General features: G+C 34.7%; 1 protein-coding gene across 1 annotated transcript in view; it reads right to left on the bottom strand.

Moving 5' to 3' along the window:
• MED17 (mediator complex subunit 17) overlaps positions 1–21474 on the bottom strand; it is a 206542-nt gene that overhangs the window by 131296 nt on the left and 53772 nt on the right. Inside the window, exons 4-5 of the mRNA XM_090373520.1 lie at positions 21147–21327; positions 8019–8198 (exon numbers count right to left, since the gene is read on the bottom strand). Of these exons, the coding sequence (XP_090229646.1) occupies positions 8019–8198; positions 21147–21327 (361 nt within the window). The remainder of the gene's footprint in view (positions 1–8018; positions 8199–21146; positions 21328–21474) is intronic.

The following is a 21474-nucleotide window of genomic DNA, read 5'->3' on the forward strand; positions in this document are numbered from 1 at the left end:
TGAAAAAAAAACCCTTCAAAATCTCCACAGTCCTCAACTTCCACAGCAGCGTACTTATCAAGCTGGAGAATTAATTCTGGCAACAATTATCAAAAGGTAAAACTTGCTGATGTTATGCCTATCTCCTCTCTCTTTTTGTAATTTTTTCTGCGCATGAGAAAAAAATTAAATAAATAATTCTATTTACATGTTCGTTGAACATTTCTTTTTTGTTTCAATCAAATTCAATCAAATTTGCGAGCGCTGCATAAGCATTTAGGGAAATTCTGACTTAAGTAGAGTTCCGGGGAACACAACCCTTATGTAAGTCGGGGAGTGGCAGTAGGTTTTAATTGAGGGATTAGTGTTGAGAGTTAGATTAAACATTTCTTGCAGGAAAGTAATTAATGGTTTATTTTCTTCCAATTCAAAGTTAACATTGAAATCTCCGCTCATGATCATGGGTATGCAATATGCTGGTACGATATGCTGCTCACAATCATGGGTATGCAGGTACAAGTATGGCAACAAACCGAAATGAATGAATGAAGTCAATTATGTCACTGTTAGGAAAAATGCAGACAACCATTCTAAGTATCACTTGGCTGTTGGGTAACACTTAAGATCCTTGTTTTTCAGTGATCCCGTTGATGTCAACATCGAGAAATACAGTGAGTATGAATGGTGCATCTTTAGCAGCTGGTTTCTTTATGTTGTTTTCGAACCATAGATGATCACAAATATAGCATATAGAACAGAAATCATTTTTCATAAATATCCTTTCAAACTCTCAATGTGCATTCTTATGTAAATAGAAGTCTGTGTAAGGAAAAACAGCTTGATCATTTAAACTCATCTGCTCCACAACTGGAGAACATTTCTTCAATTGTGGAGCAGATGAGTTTCCATTGTAAATAATTAATACTCACTTTGGATTAATCATTGTTAAATGGAGCAGCATTGCTGGTTATAGGCACTGTTTATTTTCTGTTTGTCTTTTACACAATCTTGGTAGTCTTTGTCATTCTTGTGCACTCACTGCTGCCTCTGTCTTTATTTTCTTAGGTTGACTTGTTCGATACTCTCAACAATGCTGTGCATTTGACTTTGGGATCATTGAACACTCATCTATAGCAGTGCAGTATTCAGTCCCTTTCACTAATCAAAAAATTACAATTACTGATGTGAAAACATCTATAGTGGCACCTAACAATGGAATGTAATGGAAAATGCAGATTGCAACAATACAAATACTTTTATTGTTGTAATAATACTATTCAACAAATGGGTAATTAGGCTATTGGCTTCGATTTTGCTAACCTTTTCCAAACGTTAATTCTGTAGAGTAAGCAGCGGGCATGAGCATAAAACGTTAATTTTTCATACTAAATACTTTGGACTGAAGTATGACACTGTCACTAATGCTGATTCGGTAGAGTAAGTAGCGGGGGTGAGTATAAAATGACACCTCATTCATAACTTTGGTTCTAGTTGTTCGATTTTAAAATGGTTCAGATTTTCGTCAAAGATGTTTTCACATAAAACATCTTTTGTGATTACAGGGTATACACACAGTTTATTTTTTAAGGTTAAGTTCAATAGCAAGGCTTAATTATATGGTACTCACCTTAGATGATCTGCAGTGGTTACTTGAGGAGGGTTGGAAGAATAATTTTGGGGTTTAAATAATTTAGAGTTTACATGGGTTAATTAGTAAGGATACGGGATTAAATTAAAAATTAAAAAGGAATTAAAATATGCACAAGGAAGTAGAAGTGCACGACTCCGTCCCTGGTTGTCATTGAAGAATTTATTGAATTAAGAATATATGAAAACTGGTGAGGCCAAAAGTCATAACGGTTGACTTTCATTTTTAACGTCGTCAGTTGGCAATATTAGGCGAGGAGAGAACGCATATTGTATTTAAAAGAATTTCATGTTCCCGTGATGCTCTTTGTGACATGTGGGAATCTTAAGTGTGTGAGATTCCAGACCAGGGAAAGGTTGGAGGGTAGTTTCGCATTTATGATGTTTAATTTAATTAATTAAATATCAATTTTTGTTTAATTTAATTAATTAAATTAATCTTTCCCTGGTCTGGAATCTCACACACTTAAGATTCCCACATCACAAAGAGCATCATGGGACCATGAAATTCTTTTAAATACAATACGCGTTCTCTCCTCGCCTAATATTGCCAACTGACGATGTTAAAAACGAAAGTCAACCGTTTATTACTTTTGGCCTCACCAGTTTTTACATATTTTAGAGTTCTTAATTCAATTAATTCTTCAATGACAACCAGGGACGGAGTCATGCACTTCTACTTTCTTGCGCATATTTTAATTCCGTTTTAATTTTTAATTTAATCCCGTATCCTTACTAATTAACCCATGTAAACTCTAAATTATTTAAACCCCAAAATTATTCTTCCAACCCTCCTCAAGTAACCACTGCAGATCGTCTAAGGTGAGTACCGTATAATTAAGCCTTGCTATTGAACTTAGTCCAATCACAGCGGTATATTAAGATATTCTATAACTTATCTAATTTTTAAGGTTATTAATTAAGAAGTCAACCAGTTAATGTTAGAATAAATGGAATTTTCAAAATTCTCAATATGTTTGCAGATATTCTGTGATAAAGTAAGGGTAGGCAGAAGGGAACAACAGAGCATATATCATGATAGATTATAGACTATTCCAGCACCTTCCATTCATATTTGAAGCACTTTCAAGAAAGTTCTTTGGATATATGAAGAGGTGTGGACAGACACAGAGGAAGAACAGCAGAATAACTGGATATTATAGTAACAGCAGCAATATTTATTATGATGTAGGTGACATTATAAAGACTACACTGTGTTACACATTCTGCCTCCTATACAATAACACTGCACAGGAATATAATGTATAGTAATTCACATGCAATCTTCATATCCTGGAAGAAAAAGCTAATGAATGAGTCTGAAGTGACAAATGCAGATCAAAACACAGTACACAAATATCTCCTCAAAAGATCTGCAATTTTATGATACATGCAACTAATAAGGCTATTATTAAATCCATCTGATAAATACAAGAGTTCACTTATATTGCATGATGCTGAACATAAAGAAATGCAGTATATAAAATGTGATAATCACAGTTTCAACAAAGACTGGACATATACGGTATTGTCAAACAGTGAAAACCTATACAAAAAATGTTTTGTTTATTTTTATTCTCCAAATAATATTTTATTTTTCTTCCCATGTCATTTATTTTCATAAAAACACATTCTTCACTGTTGACTAAACAAAAAAAGAGGATTTTCCAAATGAAAACAAGTAAACCCCAGAATTCCAAACCATAAATTACCTTCAGATCACATAAATTGCTACACAAATTGGAAAACACTGGGGAAAAATTATAAGATCTGTAAAAATTGATGATGAAAATGTTCTGATGGAGGAATATCTTAAATTATTTCTTTTATGCCCCCTCATGTGCACAGTCTGAGCAAGAGGAAAAATCTCATCAGCACAGAGTTTTCTTAAGCTATTCAAAGCAAACAGATCACCTTGCAGGTGCCTAGTCTCCAGATGCTGCAAATTACAGAACTGAAGCCTTTCTTGATAAGAGCTCAAATATTAAAAGTAACAACCTTGCCAAATATGTTAATTGTTTAATTTGATCCAAGTACTTGGAGAGAGAAATACAGAAACATTTTCTGGAGTAATACAAAAATTATTTAATTATTTTACTTTTTAAACTCAAGAATAAGAAAAAAATTATCATTATTAGTTATAATGCTCAACAGACATAGCAGTACAAGTACTGCTGTTCTAAAGCTCAGGCTATAAGTACTTTTTATTTGCAAATTGGAGATGTCCTACATACTTTAAAAGCAATACAGTGGATTCCGGTTATTTGGGCCATCAGTTAATTGGGGCAGCCGTTTATTTGGGCAAATCTTAAAAAACAGACCCCAATCGAGAAAATAGCCAGGGTTTACTTCAGTTAATTGGGACAACATACCATTTAATTGGGGCAGGAGACCACAGCACTGGAGATTACCCTATGATTGACTCCAACTGTACTACGTGGTTCGGTCAGATTTCTGGAGGTCACAACCATAAAACAATAAAAACAATTAACAGTTGCCTGTTCATTGGGCTTTTCTGTTACTGCAATCTATCATAAACAGATAGTAAACTCGATCTTATTGAACTTGAGATAATACCAACAACTGGAATTCTGTGGGTTATTATGGTGAAATGTGTTCACACTTCCATGGAATCTTCAATCATATAAAAAAATAAATTTTCAGAATCTTCTCTTCGTTCCTAATTTTAAAGCTTCGTAACTTGTTACTACGTCCTCACTTGCACGTATCATGTTACTTGCAATTTGTGTGTGTCGTGTTCTTTGTTATTGATTGCTTATCTTTTTACTGTTTTAAATTTTAACCCCCACCCACAAATGTCAGTGAACAAAAATGTCAACTAGTTAGTATGTACATATTACAGTACGTATTAATTATTCCGATTAACATGTATATTCTTCCGATTTTCAAGTAATTTTTTAATTGGTAAGGTAATAAAGGGTGAATTTGTGCTTAATATATCTTTACTATTATAGCCTGTGGATAATATTCCTCCTATTTTCACTAATTAGAATCGCTGTTTAACAGAATTAAAATTCAATTCACAAACGTGATCACAATGACCAGCACTTACTACACATCGTATAGTGAATGATACTCTACTATGGTGAGTCTATCGTAACGTGATTTGATTGCACAGTGAACCAATTGTAAAGCGGAGATCCATTGTATTTTTAACTATTTACGTGAAACTTTGGATAATTGGGGCAGCCACTTAATCAGGCCAAAATGCACTAGTCCCAATGTGTCCCAAATAACCGGAATCGACTGTATTTGAAGATAATTAATTTGGAAACAGTGTAGTTACAGCCAAATGTTCAATGTCACATTAAATCATATAATTTCATTTTTATCTTATGTATAAAAATATTTTAACAGATATATCATATTTTAAAAAGATATATTTCAATTATCAAAAATATTAGAGCAGCTATTAATTTTTTTTTTATCCAGAAATAATTTTGCACTATTTTTTGGAAGATTTTGAAATAGAAATGAATTAGAATGTTTTCAAAGATATTTTGGAAAATTTAAGCAAACTGCATCACTTCCACATATTGGAAGGAATGGTAAAGTGGGACTTGTTCTGAAATGTGATTTATTTATATTTCAATGATATAATTGATGAATTTGTTAATATAAAATCAAGAAAAGTTAATTTAATTTAAATAATCATTTATAAAATTATTCTGGAGGAATTTTGTATTTCTGATCTTCAATATAATTTGTTATTTATCAATTAATACAGTATTCTAATTTATTATATTCATAATCATAATAATCAAAATTATCACTATACTACCATAATTCTGTCACTGTTTAGTGCAAATGAATCATTACTATACAATTGAATTTTAGGACAAAACCAAAGTTTGTACATCGGGCATTATTACAGCATCTCATATTGTGAAATCCTTCACATCAAGTTCCTTTTCCCTTATACTTCAAATAAGTAACATTTCTGCTGTTACTTATCTCAGTTGAACACCATCATCATCACCACCCATACAGCATCATTTCGAAGCTATTTGGCCTCTCATCCACTGATGAGAGGGTAAGTACAAGAAGATATAAGAGCCAATGACCCAGATACAACTTATTTACATAAACTGAGAGATGCCAAAAGGTGTTCTTCTTAGAACAATAAAATTTTAAAGTGGAAAGCCTCAAACTACATGAAATTCAACTATGATATTTTGTAGTGCAATTGATAAAAGATATGAAATTTATAAAATTTATAATAGTTACTGTTTCATATTAAAGACATACTTTTATACTGAATAATAATTTAATAAAAAAATATTTAATTGAAAGCAAATGTGCATTTCTGAAATTTGTACACAGGTACCAAAAACTGTCACATGTCATTGTTATTTATGGCATACATTTTATGGAGAATCATACTGCTCTTAAATTAACTGCAGTACAGTAAACCCCCGCTATTCGCGGTATCTGTATTCGCGGTCGCTGATTTAAACCTAAAAAAATGTGAATTTTAAAGCGCCGTGAACATTTTCCGCCATGAAAAAAACATGGGTGTGGCTAAAATCATTTTGCCCAGTCCACAGAGTAGTACAGTCAGTCGTCGTATAACACGTGTTTACACTACACTAATTCGATCTTACACGATTTATAAATAGGGGAACGATATCTTATATAACACGAACCGAATTCGCTTATACACGATTCGCCTTTGTGTTTACAAGAAATGGCAGTTGAACGCGGAATCACCCCAACTGAACGCAACACGATAGGAATGAAGAGAAGATTCTGAAAATGTATTTATTTTTTTATAGCAGTGAAGGGGAAACACATTTCACCATAATAACGTAAAAACCAACACAATTCCAGCTATTGGTATTATCGCAAATGCAATTAGAGTTCACTACCAGTTTATAACAGATTCCACTAGCAGGAACGCAACTGGAAATTGTTTTTATTGTTTTATGGTAGTAACCCCCAGAAATGTAAAATGTGAGTTAGTGAGGTGTTAATAGAGTTGTCTCTGCCTTTATGGTGTTGTTTATTCAGTTGCTACACGCTCACAGCTTTATGTGTATCAAGTGTGCCTCCTCATTTTGTAATTGTGCTTTATTCTCTAAAAATGAGTAAAAATAACTTAAAAGGTGTAAAAAGGAAGTGTCCTGCGCTCAATGGGTGTGGGGTGACAAAATCGCGAGCGCGGATGTTTTAAGCTAATCCTTCTTCAGTATGTGTAATGCGCTTGTCATAGAAGGTTTCATCTCTTGCTTTTAATTGATACGTTTACAAAAGTGAAAAATCTACCATTTTGCAATGTGTTGATGTAAACAGACTTTTTCGAGCGTGTTAAAGTTAAAAGAAAGTGACTTTATTGTGGACAAGTTCTTTTCTAATCCTACAAAAATATGGCCGCGAATAAAAAGGGAATTGTGAAAAGATCAAAGAAGGTGATGACATTAGCGAGTAAAACTGCATTGTTAGACAAAATTTCTAATGGTGAAAGTGTCTCCTCAGTGGCAAAACATTATAAAATCAACGAGTCAACGGTACGATCAATCAAGAAATCGGAAGAAAAAATCCGCCCTAGTGTCCGTGAAAACGCGCTAATTGCATCAAAAATTTGTTCTATAACTCGTGATGTGAAATTAGAAAAAAATGGAAAAGGCTTTAAATCTGTGGATAGAAGACCGAATTCAAAATAAAATTCCGTTAAGTTCACTCATCATTCGTGAAAAGGCAAAACACCTTTATCAACACTTTAGTGAAACTGGTGATAGCACTGGCGGGATAAGTTTTTTAGCCAGCAAAGGCTGGTTTGAAAGATTTAAAAATCGATATGGTTATTTTTCGCCCAGCAACCCATGTTCTTGATATGTTTTTGAAAGGTTTCTTTAAAATGTCTAATAAATATGTACAGTATTACATTTAATAAGTTGTTTCTTATTTTCATTTCGATGCCTTATGCTTTTTTTTTTTTTTTTTATGTACTTACTCTCTACGTTTGTCTATGTACATAGTCATATTATGTAGGTAAATACACATAATACGTACAGACAAAATTTTAGACTAATTTTTGTTATATATTTCATACTTTGGAACAGAACCCTTTTATTACCATGGGCGCCATAACTCAGTATTCGCGTTTTCAGTATTCGCGGAATTTCTCAGGAACGTAACCCCCGCGAATAGCGGGGGTTTACTGTATACTTCTCCATAAGAATGGTGCTTTTTATTTAAAGTGCATAGTGCAATACTCAGACAACTCATGGTGAAGTACCTCTACAACACAGGATCAATGCATTTGGTAGCAAACTTAGTTGGCTTAATGCTATGTACAAACTGAAGCTATGCCTGCCTATACAATATAAAAAAAAATGTTAAAAACAAATATTGCAATCCTGGATTAGTACCATTCTGAATGGCAACTTGGATATAGCTAATTCCCTCCAGTTCACTAGGAAGTATAATCTTAATAGCACTGGCTCGAGGCTGAAGAGTAGCTCCAGTTAATACAGGACTAGAAGTTGGGTTTGCAGACTGCTCACTTTTAGTGACTTCAAATGTTCCAGACTGCCAAAATCGAGATCCAGCTTTAAAGAAAGGAAAAGCTTGTTCTAACATATATTGCTGTACATGTATTATAGTAAAAATAAAAATTATTCATTCTTACATCCCTTCTTAGAAGACATATTCTTAAATGGTTTATTCAAAATTAAAGATAAGTGGAGAAAGAAGGGAAATCTGTTAGCATTAACATTAGCAGTGGCATATGATGCAAGAAAGCAAGCTTATACAGCATTAGCAAAAAAAAAAAAAACCACTTCCCATTCACCTCTCCATCCACTTCAAAAGTTTGTCCAGTTCTTCTTTGAATTTATTTAAGCTATCAACTTCCACAATAACATTTGGAAGTTTGTTCCAGCAATCAACCACTCCCTGGCTAAACAACAATGGTTGTTTTCTATATTTCCATTCTTTCTCCTTAATACTGATATTTAACAAAATTTCTCTTCCCTTTCTTTAATGGGGGAATAAGTGATTCTAGTAAAATTGGAGATGCTGAATCTAAACAGAAATAGACAATCTTTTATCACAAATAAAAAAGTAACTAAAATAAACTAATAAAAAAAATAAAATAAGTTTTTGAATGCATTGAATTAAATTCAGTGCATTCAAAAACATGTATATAGTTGAAAAGGAAATAAAAAATTTAACTTTTTTTTCATAAATTAGTGGATATACTCATTTCAACCTCAGCTCATTAGACACTGTCTTGAATAAAGATTTCTTGAGAGCTGAAATAACTGTCAAGTTTTCTTTTCATATATTTTAATAAATTAGAAGGAAACTAAAATATTTGTAAAAGACTGTAGAATAAGAAAAGTGAAAAGATATTAACAAACTTTTCTCACCCCCCCCCACAGAATTTTCATGTGAATCCTTTGATACTGGAAAACTATTGTTTGGAAAATGCTTGACTAGGAATATGGCAGCATTTCTCAAATTGTGGGGTATGACTCCAGGGGGAGGGGGTCGCAGCTGAATACAGATGAATGCATAATGTATAAAAAAATCATTTTCTTTTGTAGTAAAATTGAGGGTTATAATCTCAGATATGCTATTAATTAAACCTGGCTTTATTAACCAAATTACAAGCGAGCCCCTTTTCCTACTCACACAATATTTATGCTACTGTTTTGTTTCTATTTTCATTAAGAGTATCCATGGTAAAAAAATCTAAGGTTAATGAAGTTTTATTTGATGTCTTTACCGTATTTATATTTCTTACCATACGATTCCAAATTTGATATATATATTTTATTTTCAATAAAATATTAGATATCAAAATTATTGAGATATTTGTTTATTGCCCAATTTAATCTCAATGTATTCGATTAGTTTTACTCATGGCAGAAGGGGTGGGGGTCTCACAAATTCAGTTAGCATTTTAGGGGGGTCATGATATCACAAAGTTTGAGAACTCCTGCATTATGGGAATCCTTGATTAATGAGAGTTTGAGATATGAGATCAGTTCAAAAAGTATCTATATTACTATGATACAGTGAAATAAGCAAATTTATGGGGCAGATGACTTAATCTCCTTCAAAACAGTGTCCTTCTGAGGAGACACTGTTTTGAAGGAGACACTTTTTTAAGACACTTCATGCAACAATTTTCTCACTCTTGAAAATCCAATTTTTAAATCACCAAAAGCTGAGCCAATTTTTGAATCACCAAAAGCTTAATAAAGAGTACTTTATTGTTTCTACACCATTGAGCTGATGTCCTTACAGGGCTTTTTTTTTATATATACGTCCAGGAACAAACAAAAAAAAAAGGTCACATGGGGCCATATCTGAAATACAGAAATTGCTGGATTTGAGAAATTCTATGTTAAAAAAAAAATTAATTCTCTAAGCAAGTGAATAGTTTACTACATGGATGCAAGAATGAGACATATCTAAGCTCACCATGCTTTGTTTGAATATGTGCTGCTGTCTCAACCTTGAAGAATGAGCATAATTTAGATACTTTTTGAACAGACCTGTACACACACTTCAGTCAGATGAATTCAATTATGATAAATGGATATAACATGCTCCCACCTATAAGGAAGATATATATATATATATATCAAATAAGGAAGAATTCATCAGAAACAAGTATTTTAATAGTGAAATTTTTTCGTGTTTGTAACCAGTATGGTGACTGCGAGATTTATGGAAATAAGAAGTGAAAATGAAAGGCATAAATTATCTGTATGAGGATAATCGTTTCAATGTTTTCTGATAAAGTTAGATTAGCAGAGAAAGGAACTCAAATACAAGAAACCTCCAATTTGTGTGGTTCCATATCACATTTCAATATTACATTGTTTTTAATTAAAAATTTTTAAATTCTAAATTTAAAAACTTCTGATGCTTCTCTTCCTCCATCAAGAAGATTTGCAAGAAACAAAGTGAACAGAGCCTAGCTTGTTTCTGACAACATGTCTAACCATCCTTATTAATAACAATGAAGACCTAATTGACAACATACAAGTTTTTCCTTGCCAATAAATACTCCCTCTTTGTTGCATCCAAAGGCTTAAGGGATGTAGTGACATTCAAAGCCTATTTATTGCCACAGGACAGTTGACTGCTGAGAAAAACAGTGAGGACCAGCCATCACCTTGAGAGTTCTGACGTGGACACAATATTAAGAAGTTCAGAGACAATAAATTGAGAAGTCATCCAAGCCACAATGAATTGTGTGCGGCAGAATATATAACTAAAGTGCATTTAGTGTCCAGGAATTTGATAATGTCCCCAAAATTCAGTTAATGACTGTGGAATTGACTTGGAAGCATTTCTGGAAAGACAATTCTGATTTTGAAATGGACAAAGGTAACGTGGCAGAGATGCTCAAATTACACGTTACTGAGCTGACTAAAAGTCAGGATCTCAGTGAGTTAGAGAAATAAAAGGTAAAACTGCAGTAAAAAGTGAAAATACAACCAGCACTCACAAATAACACATCTGACAATAAAAAGATGACTAAAACCATCATTTTCTTTAGGAAAGAGGGGCAAATTTATTCAAGAATTGTGTAATCTTTTGTGCTGCTATAAGGAAATGTATTAAAAAAAAAAAAAAAAAAAACCAGCAGCAAAATTCTGTTCAGGCCACTATCTTTAGCTTCTTAAAATGAATAATTTGGCAGTTCTGCATTTTGACTAATACTAAAACTGAAGAGAAAAGCATGGGACAGAAGAATGTTTCTTCCATGTCCTATGCTTTTCTCTTTAGTTGTAATGTTCAAGACCACCCCTGATTCTTCGTTATCTTTTAATTTTAATGTATCATTTGTGCTAATTATTTCATATACAGTAGACTCCCGATTTTCCGGGATAGATGGTAAAATAAAAATCCCGGATAATCGATTTCCAGGTTAATCCAAAAATACAGTAAGTCAGTAACACATGTTCCAAGAATTCTTACGTAAGTCGAGTTTACGTAACTCTGGAATGACTAATAAAACATTGCTCCTATATCCGTGATATGCCAAAATTACAAAAACCACAATATCCTCAGAAGAACGAAGAAAAAAAATATATTTTTAATTAGTTCAATTAAAAACTTTATCTGGAGACAGCAGTGAAGTTGCTGGAGTGGCACATAAGAAAAGAAAACATTAAAGGAAGAAATTGTACAGTAAAAACTGATATGTATTTTGTAGCCTTGGTTATCATAGTTGACTTCATTGGTACCAATCCCTTCACCGCTTCTCGTATTCTGTCTTTTTCCTTTATTATTGTGTTCACTGTTGACATTGACAAATCTAAATTCTGCGCGATACTTGTTCATGTTTGACCATTTTAAAACATCCTTATTTTAATTTTCTGATCCGAATCGATCACTTTCCTTTTTTTTTGATAGATTTACTAGTACCGCTGTCACTTATCCTCTTAGTCGGCACCATGATAACGGTCAAAATGAAATTTTCTGTAAAGATTCACAGGGTTAAGGCAAAAACTCACTATTATCACCCCAAGCGAGCTCACATTTTACTAAAGCACATTTCTGGAGGTCACTGCCATAAAACAAAAACAATTTGCACTTCCCGTGTCATTGGGCTTTTCTGTTAGTGCATCTAATTATAAACGGCAGAAGGAGTAGGGTATTATATTGTATTTCATTTGCAATATGATCGTATTGCATTTGTGATAATACCAATAGCTGGAATTCTGTGGGATTTTACATAATTATTATGGTGAAATGTGTCCTCTTCAATGAAATCTTCAGTCTTATAAAAAAAAAATCTTTAAGAATCTTCTCTTCATTCCTATTTTTAAGTTTGTTACTCCATATCCCACTTGTGGAATTTGTGCCTGCCGCAATTGTCATTATTGATTGCTTATTATTATTATCCTTTTTTTTAAATTTTACAATCCTAAAAAAAAAAAAAAAAACTTTTTTTAATGAAAAACATTAACGTAAGTCAGGGACTTACTACAGTATATCCAAAAATGTTCAGCAACCTACATAAAAAATATGGCGATGGATAAAAAACTTACCGTGCACTACTTGTGTGTCCAATACGATGCTTCCCTTTATTTTTTTTCAATGTCGATTTTAAATCGAATAACTTCCCTTTATTTTTTACATTTTTGCACATGGTTTGGTCACCAACATTGTAATGGTTCTTTAGAGATTTAATGAATGCATCGTTTTCAGACTTTTGAATAATTTCAAGACTTTGTTCAATTGAAAGCACAACTCGTTTGTGTTTACCCATCATTTTTGCAATTTCTAAACCAAAAAAGTTTTTCTTTATCCCTGACAAAAATAATGATACAAAATTTTTCTCTTTGCAGTGCGACCAAACAACAATCGAAGCGACGCAGTAAAACAAAATAAACATTTGGTCTCTTTCTCTTTTTTTTTTTAGCGTCAGGTGTGACGACAGTGGGGGTTGCAAGATAATAATCTCCCAATAATGACTTTATAACACCCTGCATCTTGAAGTGTCCTGGTTAAACCGATCCCAGTAAATCGTGAATCTGCTGTATTTAATTTACTTATGTTAATTGTGTTTTGTTATGATTTAGCTTTTCATGTTAATTGGGATGTTCACTGACTGAATGGTCTATTTTTTTTTTTTGTTTCATTTCCTGATTTAACCAACGTGTGGTGGTATACCTTACAATATGAATTTAGTCCGTTTGTTATTTTCTTTCTGTGTTTAGATTGTATAGATTGTATATAGTTTAGATTGTATATCCAGCCAAATATCTACTGACATTTGGCTGGATAGTGGTCAACGACTGAAATATGATTCTTTTTTGGAGTTCACAAGTGCTGATGTCGTCCCTTTGAAAAGGTGGTGCCATGGAAGCAAGAATTAAAGTAATTAACAATTCTCTGTTTAAAAAAATTCTTGAAATCTAGTCTAAAACCTTCACACATAATTTGAATTTATAGCCTCCTAATAAAAATCATTTATAACAGTGAAAATTTACTCATGTTGATTTTACTTCCACCTCTCAGAGCCTTAATATACTTCCATCAAGTCTTCTAGGTGTCAAGGTGTCTAGTTTTCAAGCACTATATCCCACATATTCCATGTCTTTCCTCATATAGATGCTCTTCTGCCGACTTCACCAGCATGTTGCCTACCTTTGGATCATTTCAAGGCACTTAATGTCTTTTTTTTTTTTTTAGGTGCAATCTATGCTTGAACACTGTTTTCAAAGTGTGGTCTTACAATTGGCTTAAACAGTAAAATTATAACCTCCCTATCTCTACAAGCAAATGTTTGATAAATAAGTCCTTGGCTTCCTGCCACGACAAGCATAATATACCTTTTCCTTTGTTATTTACTGACTATGGTACATTGAATAAAGATTTATTATTAATAGAACCCCATGAGCCTTCCTTGCCACCTGTCTATGTTACTCAAAGAACACATTCGACTGTACATTCCAAAACCCTTTTTAACTCTAATGTTTTTAGTTCAACCCACACTAAGTGTGTAAGTTATTTTACAGTTGCTATTTTGCAAAAACTTTTTTGACATTCCTGAAGTGTAAACTATACTGTAATTGCAGAAGTGTACACATTCTGACCTAACTAATGGCATTTTTTCAACATGGTTGTACAATTATCCAACAAATGGTCAATGTGTGTGTGGTTAATATTTTTAGTCCCCATATGAATAACAATGCTCTCTTTAACTTACCTCCCCCACCGCAAAAAGCTGATTATCTCTTAATGACATCAGTAATGTCTGCTAGCAACAGACACATTTTAGGTTGAGTTTTCCTATCATTATTAAAAAAATGTTACCTGCTTCCCTGACAATGGAATCTCCCAATAAAACTAAATCCTTCTAGAAAGAATCCTTTATTCCACACTCAGCCTTAAAATCTCGTCCCTTATCTAAACCTCGGTTTTCCAATAAGTGTACTAAGGCTGTTCAAGAGAAGAACATTGCATATCGTGATTGGCTTGTTTCCAATCCTTCAGTTTCATTTTCTGACTACAACAAAGCTCGCAACAATTCTAAAGCAGTTATTAAAAATAGCTCTCTTGCCAAAGCTATTTGCCGCAACTTTTGCCCTTCTCTGCTCCCACTTCTGTCAAAACTAGATGGTTCTGTTGTCACTTCAGCCAAGGATAAAGGTGACCTGCCAGCATCCCATTTTCCTTCCAACTCATGTATTAATGATCTTGGTAAAACACCTCCCACCATTTCCAACACACTCTATTCAATGACTCCTGTGGTCTTCCGTCAAAAGGATGTCAGAAGGATTTTGATGAATCTTGATGCTAAGAGAGCTCCAGGTCCTGATGGCATTTCTCCACTTGTTCTCAAAACCTGTGCTCCTGAACTTATTCCTGTTCTCTGCCACCTTTTTTCACTTTCTTATTCCAAAGGTGTTTTTCCTTCTGGTTGGAAATTTGCTCATATCCAGCCAGTTCCTACAAAGGGTGACAAATCCCTCCCATCCAATTATCGTCCCATTGCAATTACTTCTACTTATTCTAAAGTAATGTAGAAATCAATGTTACCCATCTATAGACAAATTCAATGGAAAAGTTCGGTGAAAACACAAGCAGTTGCACTTGACATCTCAAATGCGTTCAATCGTGTTTGGCATAAAGGTCTTCTAAACAAGCTTTCATCTTATGATTTGCCAACTGTTTTTTGTAATTGGTTATCCAATTTTCTCTCTGATTGCTCACTGAGGGTGATGGCAGATAGCTCTGTGTCTTTTAACTTCTCCACTAATGCTGGTGTGCCCCAAAGTTCAGTTCTTTCCCCCACTCTTTTCCTCTTGTATATTAATGACCTTCTTCCATCCATAGTTTTGCCAATGATAGCACATTGCATTCCACTTTCCATTTTGAGAAACCTTGCCCTGCTCAATCAGCTTCAACTTCTCGAATATCCCTTACCAATTCCTTAAATGCCGATCTCCAGTGGGGCAAAGACAACTTAGTTGATTTCAATCCTTCTAAAACTCAATCTTGTCTTATACCTCACAAAAAGGATTCATCTGCTCCTATGCTTATCAATGGCGACACTCTGATTTCTAGGCAAAATGATATATCTCTATTGGGGATTACCCTGATTTCTAATCTCTCTCTCTTGGTATAAGCACATTACAAATATTGCTTCCTCTGCATCTAAAAAATAGGGTTTTCTCTTTCCCTCTCATGTTACTCTTCTTCCAAACAGCTGTTCACTCTGTATAAATCGCAAATCCGTCCTACCATGGAATATTGTTCCCACATCTGGGGTGGTTCCCACAAAACCTCTCTCAGACTTCTAGATTCCATTCAGAAGAGGGCAGTTAGGTTAATTAATGACTCATCTCTAACAGAGTCTCTCCACTTGCAGTCTCATAGACGTACTGTTTCTACTAACGACCTTCTTCCATCCATAGTTTTGCCGATGATAGCACATTGCATTCCACTTTCCATTTTGAGAAACCTTGCCCTGCTCAATCAGCTTCAACTTCTCGAATATCCCTTACCAATTCCTTAAATGCCGATCTCCAGTGGGGCAAAGACAACTTAGTTGATTTCAATCCTTCTAAAACTCAGACTTGTCTTATACCTCACTATTCTTCTGAATTGACTTCTATAATTCCCGCTCTTTCTTTCGAAACAGTCCGAACATGTGCCACCACCAGTCAACATCCATTTACTGTCCAGCTTCAATCTCACAGAACCAACTTTTCATCTTCCTTGTTTATTCATTCAACTGCCGTTTTCTGGAACAACCTTCCTTCATACATATTTCCTGAAAATAACAGTCTACAGAAGTTTAAGTCTAATGTCAACAAATAACTTTTTCCGTCTTCTCAACCTCCAACCCAAGCATGGTACTAAGTAATATAGGTTTTAATACCTCTCATGTTTGGTGTTTTCATTAAAAAAAAAAAATACACTTGATTATGCTGTTCTGGTGACTCAATCAGGGAGGGTGTATCACTTGGCAGTTTACTTCACTAGAATCTTGAGGTTTACTAGAAATTCAAGATCCCAGTTACATTTGTCTCTAGGACAAGCATTTGTTTTGCAAATTCTTCTAGTAAATCCAAGTTTTAATTTTAGATTGGTACACTCCTTGTGCTTCTGCATTCCCTGCCTTTATTTAATTTTATTTCCTTATTTATTATAAAGTGGCAACTATGCTTTGGTGGGCTTGAGGGTGGTCTGTCTGGGTGGGGAGTCATGTCTTTGCACCATTGAGGATGAGTGATGCTTTGTCTTTTTCTTATTTTTTTTTGGATATTAGAGTACTCAGGTAGCAGAATCATACCTGGCCAAGTATAACCCTAATTGTACGAATAATTTGCCACTGTACATTTCGAAGTAATTAGTGTTTATTCTTCTATCATAGTCTTAGAGACATAACCAATGTCAATGTCTGTTCAGATTGTCTCAGTGAAATTATTCTTGTAGAGATGAAATCCTTTCTTCCACACTCCACCTTAAAATCTCATCCTTTATCTAAACCAGCATTTCCAAAACCATGTTCCGTGAGATGCGAACAAGTGTCCTATGAAAAATCGTAATTAATAATTAAAAAAAATAATAATAAAATAAAATAAATAAATTTTGCATATTTGTAGAATACACCACTTTTCTCATTATAATTTCTAACATTATAGTTATTAATATACTGGCATCGACTAATAATCAAATCAACCGCAGAACACAATATTTTGGCAGACTTTGCATAGGAAAAAAGCCGTGAATTCAGGTTGAATTTGAAAGTGTCTGCAATTCTGCGTAGAGGTAATGACATTTACAAAAAAGTAGCAATATAGTGATCTAATATACCATTTGCACATGATTTAGCCTAGAGTACATGGGCCTCCGTAGCCGAGTGGGCAGGAGCGGGAGTGCAGTAGCACACGCTCTTTGAGTAGACTGGGGTTCAAGCCCCTGACTGCTGAATACGGTCGATCTGCCAACCTGCACTAGACCAGCGTGGCAGATTATGGTCCATTTCCCTCAACATCTAGAAAATTTGAGCAAATGGGCTGAGAGGTCGCAAATGAAGTTTAACATTGACAAATGTAAAGTACTATAAATGGGAAGCAGTAACCCGAGTAAAATATCAACTCTTTGCTACTACACCGACAGTGGTAGAGAATGAAAAGGACCTGGGGTCCTTTCATTGAAATTTCAAGACACCATGAGCTCATGGTGTCTTGTCAATGATATACAGGAATTTTTCTAACAGGGATAAGGAGGTGATTATCCCTATGTATAAAGCAATGGTCAGGCCACACCTTGAGTACTGTATACAGGTCTGGGGTTTGGAGGCCTCATTTCAAGAAGGATGTAGTGCTGTTGGAAAAAGTACAGAGAAGGGCAACAAGATTAGTGAATGGAACAAAGGGTTGCTCTTATGAAGAAAGGCTTAAGTTTTGCAAATTACAGTATCTGGAGACTAGGCACCTGTGAGGTGATCTGATTGAGGTGTATAAAGCCTTGAATGGTTTGAGCATGCTCAATGCTGATGGGATTCTTCCTCTTGCTCAGAATAATCACCTGAGAGGGCATAAATTCAAATTGAGGAAAGACAGTTGTAGGATAGATGTGAGGAAGTTTGCCTTTAGCCAGCAGGTAGTTGATTGGTATAACAGACTTCCATCTTTTGTTGTGGAAGTTGATGGCCTAAATAAATTTAAAGCTGAGCTGGACAGGTATTTGGAACAAACGGAGGGGTGAAATCTGAGAGGTTTTTTTTTTTTTTTGGCTCATGCTGCATGACCTTGCTTTCTTGCATCGTATGCCTGTACTAATACCAATAACTAAACTCACTTCCTTGGATAAATTTTTTTTGATAATTATTAGTATTTCAAAATATTATTTTTAAAATATGACCATGGATTTATGGTTGAAAAAAGGAACTTTAAAACGAGAAGCAAGTACTTCTAGTATTGCAACTGTGGTCGATGAAAACGAACACAACATTGTCATACTTCAAAGTGAGGATAGAACAATCGCAGCCTTTCTTTCCCCAAAAATCTCAAGTGAAAAAACAGGAACCAACCAATAAAAGACCAAAACGAAAGTATGATGACAGTTATTTCAATTTTGGCTTTATATGTGTTGGAAATAAAGATTCTGCTGATGCACAGTGCATCATATGTAATAAATATTAGCAAACAGTTCTTTAGCTCCCACTAAACTTGTGTTTTGTAAGTGTTCCATGAATATGTTCACGACTAAAAAGGTTTGGGAAACGCTGATCTATACCTTGGTTTTCTAATAAATGTGCTAAGGCTATTCAAGATAAGAATGTTGCACAATTGGCTTGCATCCATTACAGGTTCACAATCATTGTAAAATAGTTATTAATCAGTCCAAAGCCGACCGGGTTAGCCGGGCGGGTAAAGTGGTTGCCTGGCAACCCAAAGGTCGCAGGTTTGAATCCTGCCTCGGGCTTCGATATTAAGATGGTGCAGTACTCTCCAGTTGGACCTCACGGCAATGATACATGAAGGAAGCAGGAAAAAACTGGTTCCTTCGTGTATTGCTCACATCATACGATAAAAAAAAAAAAAAAAAAAATCAGTCCAAACTAGATTTTGAACAGGCTAAGAGCAAAAAACTTGCTTTTATCCAAATAGCAACCAGGCATTTTGCTTACACCAAAGTTCACAACTATTGTAAAATAGTTATTAATCAGTCCAAAACCGACTGGGTTAGCTGGGTGGGTAAAGCTATTTGCTGCAACTTTTGCTGAACTCTATTAAAATCCAGTAGTCCTACTGCCACTTCAGCTAAAGATAAAGCTGACCTGCAAGCATCCCATGTTTCTTCTAACTCCTGTGTTGGTGATCTTGGTAAACCATGTCCTATTATTCCCAGTGCACTCCACATCTGATGCCTCCTGTGATATTCTGTCAAAAGGATGTGAGAAGTAGTTTGAAGAGTCATAAGGCCAAGAAAGTGCCAGGTCCTGATGGCATTTCTCCACTTGTTCTCAAAACCTGTGCTTACTCTTGGTCTCTGTCACCTTTTTACACCTTCTAATTCCACTGGTGTTTTTCTTTCTACTTGGAAATTTGCTTGTATCCAGCCAGTTCCAAAAAAAAAAAAAGGGGGGGGGGGTTAAATTCCTCCCATCACAGTTACTTCTATTATTCTAGAGTAATGGAGAAATTCATTAACCACCAACTCCTAAACTATCCAGAAACCTTCCATCTGATCAATGATCACCAGTATAGATTCTGCCATAGCGGATCCACTGGGGATATTCTGGCTTATGTTACCCATCTATGGATAAATTCAATGGAAAACTTTGGTGAAACTCAAGCAGTTGCTCTTGACGTTTCAAAGACTAGATTGTGTTTGGCATAAAGATCTTCTAAATAAGCTTCCATCTTATGGTTTGCCAACTGTTTTTTGTAATTGGATATCCAGTTTTCTCTCTGATTGCTCACTGCGGGTGATGGTAGATGGTTCTCGGTCTTTAACTTCTCCACTAATGCTGGTGTTTCCTAAGGTTCAGTTCTTTCTCCCAATCTTTTCCTCTTGTATATTAATGACCTTCTTCTACCAACTGGTAATCCTCTCCATAGTTTTGCTGAATGATAGCACATTGCATTCCATCTTCCAGTTTGAGATAACTTGCCCTGCACAAAGAGCTTCAACTTCTCCAACATCCACTGCCAATTCCTTAAATGCTGATCTCCAGGTAATTCTCCAGTAGGGAAAAGATAACCTAGTTAACTTCAATCCTTTGAAAACTCCATCCTGTCTTATACCTTGCACAAAGAATTCTTCCACTCCTATGCTTATCTTCGATGATACTCAGATTTCTAGACAAAATCAAATATCTCTATTAGGGATTAACCTTGACTTCTAATCTCTCTTTGCATAAGAACATCACAAATATTGCCTCCTCTGCATCTAAAAAACTGGATTTTTTCTTTTGCTCTCAGTGTTACTTTTCTTCTAAACGACTACTCACTCCTTACAAATCTGAAATCTGCCCAACCATGCCATGTCACAGATCTGAAATCCACCCTACCATGCTGCCTTCCCACATCTGGGAAGGCAGCATGGTAGGGCAGATTTCAGATCTGCATTTTCACAGTCTTTCCACTCCTGTCTCATAGATGTTCTGTTTCTGCTGCATGCCTTTTTTACAGATACTTCCATAGGCACTGTTCTACGGAATTGTCATCTGTAATTCCCCCGCACTCTTCCAAACATGTACTGCAACGGATCAACATCCATTTATTGTCTAACTTCAAACTCGCAGAACCAACTTTTATCTTCCTCATTTATTCCTTCAACTTCCATTTTCAGGAACAACCTCTCTTCACACATATTTCCTGAAAATTACAAACTACAAAAATGCAAGTCTAATGTCAATAAGTATATTCATTTACCTTTCTGTCCATCAGTCCATGCACGATATTAAGCACTATAGGTTCTAATGCCTTTCGTGTTTGATGTTTCAATAAAAAAAAATAATAAAAAAAAAATAAATAAAAAATTACAAATTTTACTCAACTCACCACTACGATAGCTCAAATCTCCAAGAATGGTACTGCCAACTTTTTTTAAACGCCATGTCTGTCTCATATGAAGTAATTCCATGTGGAAATCTGGAATAGCTCTATTCCTTCCAGACTCACACTGTGATGCCCGCAATCGATCTGCTCCATTTAAAATTATGCCAGCTGCTCCTGCTAGTGCCTAAAATAATCAGGACTTGAGTTAACACAGAAATATTCTCAACTATATCTGAAATCAAAATGTGTTTCACTTAAGTAATGTAACCCCAGTGCCATCAGACAACTAACACACTTTAAGTATTGTAATGTATTACACTTACACCTTCAC

Source organism: Mastigoproctus giganteus, chromosome 5 (assembly GCF_048544385.1).
Source record: "Mastigoproctus giganteus isolate SK-2022 chromosome 5, ASM4854438v1, whole genome shotgun sequence".
NCBI lineage: Eukaryota > Metazoa > Arthropoda > Arachnida > Uropygi > Thelyphonidae > Mastigoproctus > Mastigoproctus giganteus.